Source organism: Eublepharis macularius, chromosome 10, assembly GCF_028583425.1.
Source record: "Eublepharis macularius isolate TG4126 chromosome 10, MPM_Emac_v1.0, whole genome shotgun sequence".
NCBI classification, from domain to species: domain Eukaryota; kingdom Metazoa; phylum Chordata; class Lepidosauria; order Squamata; family Eublepharidae; genus Eublepharis; species Eublepharis macularius.
The window spans coordinates 11186469-11198817 of NC_072799.1; the positions used below are offsets into that span (position 1 = coordinate 11186469).

The 12349-nt window shown below is 46.7% G+C and overlaps 1 protein-coding gene across 2 annotated transcripts in view; it reads right to left on the minus strand.

The window, feature by feature from the left end:
• Positions 1-12349, minus strand: part of SLC4A4 (solute carrier family 4 member 4) — a 257837-nt gene that overhangs the window by 209577 nt on the left and 35911 nt on the right. For both annotated transcript variants that reach the window (XM_054989973.1, XM_054989972.1), the window contains exon 2: positions 6578-6651. In XM_054989973.1, the coding sequence (XP_054845948.1) occupies positions 6578-6651 (74 nt within the window). The remainder of the gene's footprint in view (positions 1-6577; positions 6652-12349) is intronic.

Here is a 12349-nt window from a genome sequence, read left to right on the forward strand (position 1 = left end):
TCAGCTTTAAGAAAAAATTTCCTTTCTTGCAGAATAGAGGTGGAGAGTGCTCTCAAGTCATAGCTGACTTATGGCAACCAAGGTGAGATTTTTCATGGCAAGAGACTCACAGAGGTGGTTTGCCATTGCCTGCCTCTGCAACCTTGGTCTTCATTGGAGGTCTCCCATCCAATTACTAACCAAGGGTGACCCTGCTTAGCTTCTGAGATCTGACAAGATCAGACTCACCTGGGCTATCCAAGTCAGGGCATGTACATATGTATGTACGTGCCATCAATTCACAACCGACTTATGGCAATCCCAGCAAGGGGCATTTAAGTAAAGAAAGGGGGTTTGCCATTGCCTGCCTCTGCAATCCTGGTCTTCGTCAGAGGTCTCCCATCCAATTACTAACCAAGGACGACCCTGCTTAGCTTTTGAGATCTGATGAGATCAGGCTCCCCTGAACTATCCATGTCATAGTGGGACTAAAAAGTTGCTAACACCAGATTAGGAAAGTCCTACAGGTTCTGGGGGTAGATCCTGGAGAGGACAGGGTTTGGGGAGGAACCTCACCTGGGTATATAATGCCACAGAGCCCACCCTCCAGAGCAGCCACCACCTCCGCTGGCACTAGACTCTGTGGTCTGGAGATCAGCTGTGATTGGGGGAGCTCTCCAGGCCCCACTTGGAGGTCGGCAGCCATATAAACTAGCCGAAATAACGCCGATGGTTTTTGCTGTGCACGCACAAACGGAACTTTCATTTCATATTACTAAAAGCTGCCCCTGTGTGCATGCAACAAAAAGATTAAAGAGGCTGTCTCATTCAGATGGCAGCACATTAAAAGACGGGGCTTACTATGATGTGTTGCTATTAGGATGATGTGTTGCTATTATCCAGCAGGCCACAGCATTAAAGTCATTTCAAGAGAGGCGGCTGCGACGGCTGTTGCAAGAACCCAGGGAAGGCCCGTTTCCACGGAAGGCGCCTTGCCAATGTGAGCCAGGCAAACTGTTACATCCTTAATGGGCATCCCAGCTGCCCCGAGAACCATCCTAGCCTCTTGCTTTACTTGCTTTCCCGGTAACCTGTGCCTCCAAACATGCCACGTTGTTTATTTGTAGCATGCTATCAATGTATATATGGCACTCTCTCGAGTAACATGAGAATGAGAAAGAACCTGAAAATAAATACCCATACTGGGAAAAAGCAAATAAATGGAGAGGAAGAGAGAGATTAAGAAAAGATGGCTCTATATCATGGCAATTACACATTAAAGTTCAGTTTTAGGGAAAACTAAGGAGTGAAACTAACTGCCTCTCCGAGGATAACAGATCCAGCAACTATATCATCATTCGCGATGCCATTTTCAAGGACAGTCTTTCTTGCCCGTTCTAAAAGCCAATTCTTACCACCCTGAGTACTGGCCAAAGTGCCATCAGCCCTGCCAAAAAGTAGGGAATCAGGAAAAGGCTACTTTTAGAGGAATGCTCTCTCTTGAACAGACTCTGTCCAGAGATCCAAGAGCGACAGGCAGGGCTCATTTCGAGAGGGAATGCACAGGAATGCAGCTCCGGCAGTTACCCAAAGGGGTCACATGTCAGGTGGCCCCACCCACCTGACACTCAGCCATTTTGGGCCCGTTTCGGCCTGGATTTGCGCCAAAACGACCCAGATCGGGCCTCTGACGGGTGGTGGATCACTCTCCCGCACAGCAGCGGCTCGATCCTGACCATTTTGGGCCCCTTTTCGGCCATTTTCAGCCCCTTTTTGCCATTTTGGGCCCAATTTTGGCCCTGAATGGCCAGGATTGGGTCCAAAACAATCAGGATAGGTGATGTCAGGGGGTGTGGCATATGCAAATCAGTTATGCTAATGACACACTTCTGTTGAGGTCAAGGGGCATGGCATATGCTAATGAGTTGTGCTAATGAGTTATGCTAATGAGTTCCTCCAGCTCTTTTTCTACGGAATGACCCCTGGCGACAGGTGGTTGCCCAAGAACCAGGACCCAAAGAGCGGTTGGATGAGAGATGTTGGAATCAAGTCATGCAAGTCATGACCAGCGGCCAAAAAAAAAAAAATCACAGCAGAACCTGACACAAACTGCAAGTTCCCAAGGTGGGACCAGAGAGCCCTCTAGCTAAAGAGCTGGACAGAAAGAGCAGCCCAAAAGGAATTCAGAACGTCTTGCACTATACAGGGATGCATCAAGGGGGGGCAGGGGGGTAGTCTGCCCCCAGCGCCACCAGGGAGGGGGCGCCAGGAGCAGCTGCCAGGAGCACGCAGGCAGCAGCGCGGGCAGCCTCGCAGCCCCCCGCGCTGCCTTTTGCCTGCCCTGCAGGACAGGGGGCATGCAGCAAGCTGGTCGCCCCCTGCCCTGTGGGGCAGGCGAAAGGCAGCGCGAGGGGCTGCAAGGCCGCCAGCACCATTTGCCTGCGGGGAGGCAAATGGTGCGGGCGGCTTCCCAGCCCCGCACACTGTCTCCGCCGCTCCGCCCTGCGTGATGACATCACCAAAATGACGTCATCATGCAGCGCCAGGAGCGCGCACTGGACTAGGGTTGCCCTGGGCACCGGCAACCCTAGATCCAGCCCTGGCGCTATAGGGGAAAAAAACAAATTGAAAGTGATTGCCTTCTTGACAGAGCCAGTAACAATGGAATACATTGGAGGGTCATTTGTGGGTGGGCAATCCTATCAGAGCAAAACTATGCAGTTACAACTGCACCCATTCACAAGAGCAATTCTCAGCATCACGACAGACCCCCACATCTCACAGAGCTAAATCAGAATCACTGAAAGAGAATAAAATCCCACATCCAGACACCAATGGCCGCAGACACGGAAAGATTCCAAGACAAAAACAGAACTTAGTAGTAACGGCGTGCTTATATACCACCCTTCTGGACAGATTAGAGTGGTGAACAAACTCAGTGTCATTATTATCCCCACAATACAGCAGGGGAGCTGGCGCTGAGAGGAGTGACTTACCCGAGGCCGAGCTAATGGCAGTAGTGGGATTCGAACCAGCAGAGTGCTGATTCACAGCCCAACTATTTAACCACTATGCTACAGTATGGGAGTTTCATAAAACTTTTTCCTAACAAAACCAACAAATGGAATGGAAATATATTGTTAACAGCACAACAACCCAATAGGATCCAATCAGATCACTGGAACTTCGTTATCTTCCAAAGGTTGCTGTATTCTATAAATCCCTCTGACGTCTTGAAAGAGATTCACATGTAACAGCACTCCAGAAGTCTTTGGCAACTGGAGAGCTTTGATATTGCTTTGAACCCATGTGGCCCAGCCAACACGCATCCTCTGATAATGTGGCTGACCCACTAGATTTCTCACTGCGGCCTGTGGAGTCATCTGTCCAACTGTTAAAGCTTCAGAAACTACTAGATTTCTCACTGCGGCCAGTGGAATCATTTATCCAAACGTTAAAGCTTCAGAAACTACTAGATTTCTCACTGCGGCCTGTGGAGTCATCTGTTCAAACCTTAAAGCTTCAGAAACTACTATATTTCTCACTGCAGCCTGTGGAGTCATCTGTCCAAATCTTAAAGCTTCAGAAACTACTAGATTTCTCACTGCGGCCTGTGGAATCATCTGTCCAAACGTTAAAGCTTCAGAAACTACTAGATTTCTCACTGCGGCCTGTGGAATCGTCTGTCCAAACGTTAAAGCTTCAGAAACTACTAGATTTCCCACTGCGGCCAGTGGAGTCATCTGTCCAAACATTAAAACTTCGGAAACTACTAGATTTCTCACTGCGGCCTGTGGAATCGTCTGTCCAAACGTTAAAGCTTCAGAAACTACTAGATTTCTCACTGTGGCCTGGGGAGTCATCTGTCTAAACGTTAAAGCTTCAGAAACTACTGTCATATGTACATCGGGAAATAGTTTCAGGACAGACAAAAGGAAATACTTATTTAACTCAACCAATAATTAAATTGCGGAATTCACTGCCGGTGAAGGTAGAGAAGGCCACGAGCACAGATAGTCTTAAAAGGGTTTTAGATAGATCAGATTCATAGAGCAGTCCACCTGCTAGCAAGCTTGCCAGTTTCTCCCTCCGGGAATCAGAGCGAGAAAAATAATGTTTTAAAAAATGGCCATCTTGTAGCCTTGAATTGCTGCTTCCTATATTACACTGGGAGGAAAGATGGTATGGTCTAGCCCAACTCTGTCAGATCTTGGAAGCTAAGCAGGGTTGGCATCTGGATTGAGGATCACCAAGGAAGGTGCTGCAGAGGAAGGCAACGGCAAACAAACTCACTTGCCTTAAAAGCTGAGGTTGCCGTAAGTCAGTTGTGACTTGACGGCACAGACGTACAGACATTACACTGATCTCCAAAGATGGAGCTGGTGGCTATAAGCAGGCTGCATTCTGAGCCATAGACGGCCTCGTAGATTAAATCGAGCTGCTTTCATTGCACCTGGAGCCTCCCAAGAACCTCTTCGAACTGCCGAGAGGACGAGCAATTCTCTAAAAGGCTCTAAAGCACTCAGCCTGATGAACAAGCCCCGTCAATTACTACAAACAATTAGTGGCTCCCTCCCATGTCCTCGGGATGGCCATGTTAATCTACTGCTCATTCTGAAGGGGGCTCTAATTAGCCTTCCACACCACCCAGTCTAAGCAACTGCTCGATATCCATCTGTAGCCGGAACCCAAAAACAGCCCAAGCCTCCCCCCCTCCGCCCCTACGAAACCCTCCTGCTTCCTTTCACATTCCTGTAACTGAGCTAACAAAACGAGAAATCTGCCGTCTTCCACTCCCTTATGAAGTCATAGGGACTGCCACGAGTTTCTCAGGAATTCGTATGCCCTGAGCCAAATCCTTATCTCAAAAGGGTAAAGGTGGAGCCCTAACATTTTCTCCTTCCTGCAAAATTGGGTTTTCTTGTAGCACACATTCCTATCCCAGCCCTGACAACAGCAGGGACCTCATCAGGGCTTAGGATAGGACCACAGGTAGGGTTGCCATCCCCACGCTGGGATGTTCAAAGAGATTTGGGGATGGAGCCTGGGGAGGGCGGGATTTGGAGAGGGGAGAGATCTCAGCAGGGTGTAATACCAAAAAGGCCAGCCTCCAAAGTAGCCATTTTCTCATCTAACCTGGAGAGCAGTTGTAATTCCGGGAGATCTCCAAGCCCCTCCTGGAGGTTGGCAACCCTAACAGGCTAACAGGAACCAACACTGAAGCAAGATTGGTGAAATATCCCTTGGTGAAATATCTCATTGGTGAATAGTTAGGAGTGCAGTAGCACCTTTAAGACTAACCAACTGTACTGTAGTATAAGCTTTCGAGAACCACAGCTCTCTTTGTCGGATACATCTGATGAGGAGAGCTGTGGTTCTCGACAGCTTATGCTACAACAAAGCTGGTTAAAGGTGCTACTGTACTCTTTACTATTTTGCAACTACAGACTAACACAGTTAACTCCTCTGGATCTATGACTCATTGGTGAAATATCCCTTGTCCCATTGGCTTGATAAAACAAATGGCAGTGCGTGTCATTAGATTAGAACAACTGGAGGGGGATAATTTACTGGGTAACAAAGAAGCTGCTCTCTCGCTCTTCTCCCCCTTTCCCCCTGCAAACCTACAGAGCTATCAAAAGCACCTGCTGCACTCTATCTTTTCTACAAATGGTAAACTTTTAAAACTATGGGGAACATACCCCCCCCCCCAATGTTCCATTCTTCGGTGCCAAAATTTTCTTCAGACAAACGTGCATCCCCTCACTGCTGTTATTTTTAAGGAGATGAGGGGGAGAAATACTAATTTTTTTCCTGTGGATACCCCTGCATGAACGTTTGGGGAGAGCAAGCTCTCTGGGAGCACAGCGGGCTAACTCCTGCGCCATGGGAGTGACCCATAGAAAGCCAAAGCCTCGGTGTGAGAATCTAAAACACAACACTGTTCGGTCCAGGAACTTGTCCACAACTAAATGTGAAATAAAACTACTGGTACATGGTATGAAACTGTTCTTTAGTGGTCTCTGTACAAAAAAAAGGAAGAAAAAAAGAAACTTTTCCTTTGGTGTGTTCACCTGGCAGGGAGGAGGGGGGGAAAAACTCTCTTGTCATGGAGGGTCATGACGTGTTCACCAAAGGAATCCCACAGAAAAAGAGATCCTCTTAGAGGGAAGACCCCGCCTCTGGCCCTCGGAGGCCTTCTCTCAAAGCCGCCTCTGTCAGCCTCATTTAGCGTCAGCTCTCTATCTGTGTCACCGGCTGCTTTATCCCGGCACAGGTGCCATTCAGTACTAAGTATTGTGTATACCCCCCAAACCGCCTCAGAACTGAACTAGAGGGGAAAGAGTATATTATCTCGAAAACACAGAGACATCGTCGCATCCCAATGCATATACAAACATCCTACAGACGCAGAATAGTGTGTGTGTTTTGTTTAAAGACACCTCCACACTCATTACTGTTGCTCATTTTGCACATTGCTCAAGCTACACAAGGCCCAGCCCTGAAGCCTTTTGAGAGTGCAAAAAGGTTTTGTGCCCCTGAAAAGAAACCCATTTAGCCACGCCTTCGCCCCCTAACGAAGCAGGAGATTTCTTACCTTCCACCTCCTCGTCATCGCACACATGTTTAAGGAAGGACGCCCCTCGGTCCAACACGGCCTCATCTTCCATCCTGTAGTAGTAGAAAAGAAAGAAAGAGTGTTCAGACTTCTCCTGGAGGGAGGTGTTCGAGCTGGCCCAGCTCCTGGGCAGGTTCACTTGCAGGCTATTGTTCATGATACGAGAGATCCGAGAGTCGCTTTTCACACCGGAATCGCCACTCTGTCATGCGGTTCGATGGGGTGCTCAGCAGGTGCCACGGCGCTCAGCTCCTAGCCTCGAGAGGGCATGGTAGTAGAGGCATTGGGGAGGGAAGGTCACAACAGCTAGCTCTCTTTCTTTTCTGAGAGAGACCTCAGAGAAGCAGACCAGCCCGCCAGAGGTCTTGGCATTTACACATCAAGAGGTTAGGCCGTTTGCAGTTCAAGGGTCTCCCAACAAGGTAGCTGCCCGCAGACAGATGGGACGTGCATCTCGCACAAGGCGGCCGACCCAAGCAAACATCCTGAAAGCACAGCCGAGGCTCCAGCCTTAATACCAGCAGAGCACACTTCTTCATTGCGAGGCAAAGCGGCGTGTCACATGTTGGCCTTACAGAAATCTGACATCGGAGGATTATCCAGAGACCGAGCTCCGGTAAGTCAGGCCATCAGAGTCTTATTTGCATGTGTGTACCGTTTTCATCCCTTCTCTGTCTCCCCATCTCACACAAGCTTCCCTACAAGTCCCTCACATAACATTCCTCATAGCAGATTAAAAGATCCTGGATTTTGCAATAACTAGAATTCTTGTGCACTGATACTTAACATAAAGTTAGCATGTATATAGTACCTTTTTTTTTTTTACTTTATATATATATTCCACTTTTCTCCCCAACAGGTACCCAAAGCAGTTTACCTAATTCTCCTTTCCTTCATTTTATCCTAACAACAACCCTGTGAGGCAGGTTAGGCTCAGAGTGTGTTACTGACCGAAGATCACCCAGCAAGCTTCCATAGCAGAGCAGGGATTCGAACCGGGGTCTCCCAGATCCTAGACTGACATTCCAACCACTACACTAGACTTAATTCTCAGGTGCATAGCATCCCAAACTACATCACTTGCAGCATTCACAAACATTATCTCATTGTAACTCAGACACCAGCCCTGTAAGGCAAACCGTCATTTTTATCCCCAAGAGACTGAGAGCGACTTGCTCACAACAGTGAATTTGCAGCAGGGCTAAGATTTGAACTAGGGGCCTCACAAATCAGAGTTCATTCTCTCAGTGACTTTTCTACCCCAGCTATATTGTTAAGAGGAAAGGGGACTTGTTTCTGGGGAGCTGATTGGCTGAAATGCCTGTCTTAAGATCAGAAGATTCTTTTTTTCTTCCTTCTCTTACTTGTCTATGTTGTGTTTTTTGCACTGTAAGCCACTTTGGTCTCAACCAGGGAGAACAGTAGTATTAAAAAACATAAATCATTAAATGAACAAGTATCCGTTGTACGTTTGATGAATTTGGTGACTTTCTCATGTTACAAGACATGAAGAATCCATATTTGCCCCATCCTCAGGGTGAAATTGAGCCCAAATGCCCGTCAGAGATGGGCATGAACCGAAATATGAACAAAAATTAAGCACGGACCAGGCCAGTTCGTGGTTCGTGCTTAATTTCCACCACGAGGAGGTGGAAGGTTCGTCAGATCCCATTTCTGATGAACCTCCACGAACTTTAGGCTGGTTCGTTTTGGTTCATTTTGTGGTTCGTCACTGCAAACAGCCTGGTGCCAATCAATCAGTTTCCTAGGCAACAGGGGATGGACTTCCTGCAGAACTTCTGCTGACCCAGAAGTGAACTTCTGCTGGACCAGAAGTAATGATTTTCTGACCTGGATGTGATGTTTTCACAAACTAAACGAACAGGTTCGCGAACCAGGGGCAGCCTCGTGAAAGTTCGTGGTTCGTGGTACTTGACAAACCACGAACCGCATGGTTTGGTTTTTTCCAGTTCGTGCCCATCTCTAATGCCCATACAAGTGGCTATCCTAAAGGCAGTAGTAGTATATGGCGGGAATGACAGTTGTGGGGTTACGGTTCCTGCCATCTTAACCTGAAATCTGCCCTCCAGGGAAACTATTTGGAAACCAGAGAGACCACGTTCTTCTATTTCTATTGCACCATCTATGAAATAGATACTTGGTTTTCCTCAATGCTTGTACACCACAGCACCACGTACAGGGAACTGGCACTTGTGTGTTTTTGTGGTGTGCTGCTAAGCAGAGGAATAGATCTATGCTAACGGTTCAACCCACTCCAGTTTCTCTTGCAAGATAAGAAACAGCCTTCAGAAGAATAAATAACTAAGGCTTAGGTGATCTGTTACAGTCACCAAATGGAAGCAACTTTTAAATAACAACATTGTGCTTAATATACTGCTTTTCTGGACAGATTAGTGTCCCACTCAGAGCACTGGACAAGGTCAGTGTTACTATTATCCCCGAAATCTAGCTGAGGAGCTGGGAATGAGAGGAGTGGTTGACCCAAGGCCACCTGCAGAACTCAAGGCAGCAGTGGGAGTCGAACCAGCAGAGTTCTGAATCACAACCCAACCACTTAACCACTATGTTACAGCAGCTCCACATGGCAGCCAAGGGCAAGCACGGAAATAATTTGGAGGGGCTGGGTGGTCAAGGTCTATTCATGGTAACTGGTGGCCACCTAATATGAAAAATAACTTTAGGATTCCAGAGGGGCAAGTCGCCTTTTTGCCCCCTCCTACAGACGCCCATGGGGGCTTCTATCACATGATGAGCCATTGATTTGCAGAGGCGCACTAGGTTCACAGAAATTTTTTTCATCACTAGGAGTCATAAGAGAGGTTTGCAGTGTAGAGGGGGGAGTCACCACGATCAAACAAGAGCCACAACCCAACAGAAGAAATGCAAGCAAGTGAAGAAAAAGGAAAAATGGTATCAAAGAGAACTTCATACTACATTGTTTCTGGGTTCACCCCATATTCTGTGCTGATAGACTAGAACTTAATTCTCAGGCAGATAGGACTAGGAAATCCCATTCCCCCAGTGGGGGCGGGAATCCCCCGCTTCCACCCCCCTCGCCACTATTTATCTGGAGAGGGGGCAAGGTGCAGGAACGGGCCTCCCTGGCACGCTCCTGGGCCAGCGCAATGCATCAGTTCCTGGGAGTGATGTCATTGCACTACCCTGAGAGCACTCCTGCGCTTTGCAGCAGGCTGATTTGAGCCCCAAACGGGCCAATTCGAACCCATTTGGGGTCAAAATCGGCCCACTGCGAAGCGAGCACAAGGAACACACATGGAGCAATGAGAAGGTATGTGCTGGGTCCCCACCCATCCTGCTGGGAGGGTAAGGGGACCCGGCAACCCTAACTGGGACCATGATACACAGGACGAGGGGGCTTAAATCTTTTCTGTCCATACTGCTTTCCCAACTGAAAACGGTCCAGGGAAACGTATACCCTTCAGTATATGTGATTTTCTCAATGGAACTAACAGCCATTTGGGGTCAGGAAAATGGTATTGGTAGGAAGGCTTAAGCCCCCTCTCTTCACAGTTCTGATCTCAATAGGTGGGCCCATGCACCTGAGAATGAAATTTCCACATGGGATTTCCAGAGCACATCTGGTTTGAAAAAACCTGCATCCTCGTAATCTAAGTTTGCAACAAAGGTTGTAAAATCTCCAAAAGTGGGAGGCCTTTTCAACACTCATGTAAACAGATACTGGGCAAATAGTTTGTGTCCTGCTGTAATGATAACTTCACTTGTCCTTACCGTTGTCCTCAAGAAAAAATTGGAGGCATTTAAAAGAAAGATGAGTTTGACTATAATACTCAAATATCAGGGACGGGAATCACCCCTAAATAGTACTCCAGCCACAGTACGGCTTCTACCACATCAGTGCAACAAACAATGGCCGTTGCCCCAGGCTCCGAACAACTCTACACCATTGTAGAGGGGAAATGGTTTCCTCGCACTCACAGACGCAGCTGAAATAAATATCAAAGCATCACAAAGTTGTCACCTTTAGCAGAACTCGAAAATCCTACAACATTGCCATTTTGCAGACAGCAACATATCTGATACATTGCGACTGTTACTTCGGATAAGACAGCACTGCCAACAGCAGAATATCGATCTCTTACAAACTCATACGAACGCTTTCCCTTGCCATTCACAGCGTTCACTAAATTATTCAGTGCCTTTCAAGCAACTTTTATTATGCACACCAAGTAATGGGTTTTGTGGTGGCTCTTGTCTGACCACAAGCATTGTGTCTGTGTATATGTGTAATTCTTTCTAAGCGGCAAAGTAGCTGCTTGCTGTAAATGCAGCTGAACAACAGCTGGAACAGATGGTCCAGAAGTCTTACGCTCGTGCCTTTTTCTCTTGATTACTGCACAAAATCTGTCGGAATACACGATTTGCCTAGGGAGTAAAAGATTCTCTCCTTTAAAATCACCAAGGATTTCAGAGCGGCATGCTGTGGAGGAAAAGGGGGCAGGGGGGAGGAAACACAATATTCTACAAAACATCTTCTTTTAAAAATCTGTTGAGCCAAGAGTGAATTGGATGTCTCATCTGTATTCTACATGTGTTTTAGATTCACGTATCTTGATGAATAAATTTAAATAAATTTAAATACACAATCTAATCATCTTGCAAAAGATAACCACGCTAGAAGCCATTAAGATTCCTTTCCCATTTCAGTTTTAATCCTGTTGTTATCCGTTATTGCATCAACTTTGTGTAAAGTAATGTGAGGGTGGCAGTTTCACACAGTGGCCGTTTCCACACGGCTTACCTTGTTCCGGAAAACAGCGAAATCTCACGCGAAATTGCACGAAAAGATGCTGTTATCGCATCTTCTCGTGAGATTTCGTGTGAGATTTCGCTGTTTTCTGGAACAAGGTAAGCCGTGTGGAAACAGCCCAGTATTTACATCTGCTTATGAGCTATATGCGAATTGCTGAGGCCATTTCAAACAGGCCACTTCTTCTGGCATGGGAAGTGGCTACAGCCCCTCCCCTGGGCCCCCAGGGCTTTTTGCATTAAAAACAAATCAGCATGAAAATATTGCTACAGCACTATAGCATTGTAATGACAGGTGTAACAGGTTCTCTGAATTCTCAGCTTTCATTTTTTTAAAAAAAGGTCTCTAGCCTATACCACTGAAGAGATATAAGGAAAAAGGCATATTTCCACAGTGGAAAAGGGCCTGAGAATTTTTAAAAATGAAAGCTGAGAATTCAGAGAACCTACTACACTTATAGTTACAATGCTATAGGGCTACAGCGATAATCTATATAATTTTTTTTAAAAGAACATGCTGAAAATGAGTGGGAAAATAAAAAGGCAGTGTCGTTAGATGTGCTACGGACATTTCAAACAGTACTCTGCAGAAAACGGGAAGTGCACTGAAAACCTGAGAATGGGAAAACTCATTTTTTTTAATAAAAAAAAAGTTGAGCCCTGCATTCCAAACATGAAACAAGCAGCTTTGTCGCAAAAGGTTTAAAAAATCCATTAGCGACTGGCAGCAAAACCGGTTGTGTCTGAAACAAAAAAAAATCCATTAAAAACCAGCAGCTAAAAAGGCTTATAAAAGCCATGTGAAAAGAGCCTACACTTGCGCTGTATACAAGGAGATACGATATTATTACTATACCATAAAGAACAGCACAAATTTCCAATGCTTCTAAATTTGAGAATGGGAGGAAGCAATCCAATCAAAGTAGTCAAGGGACGTTTTGG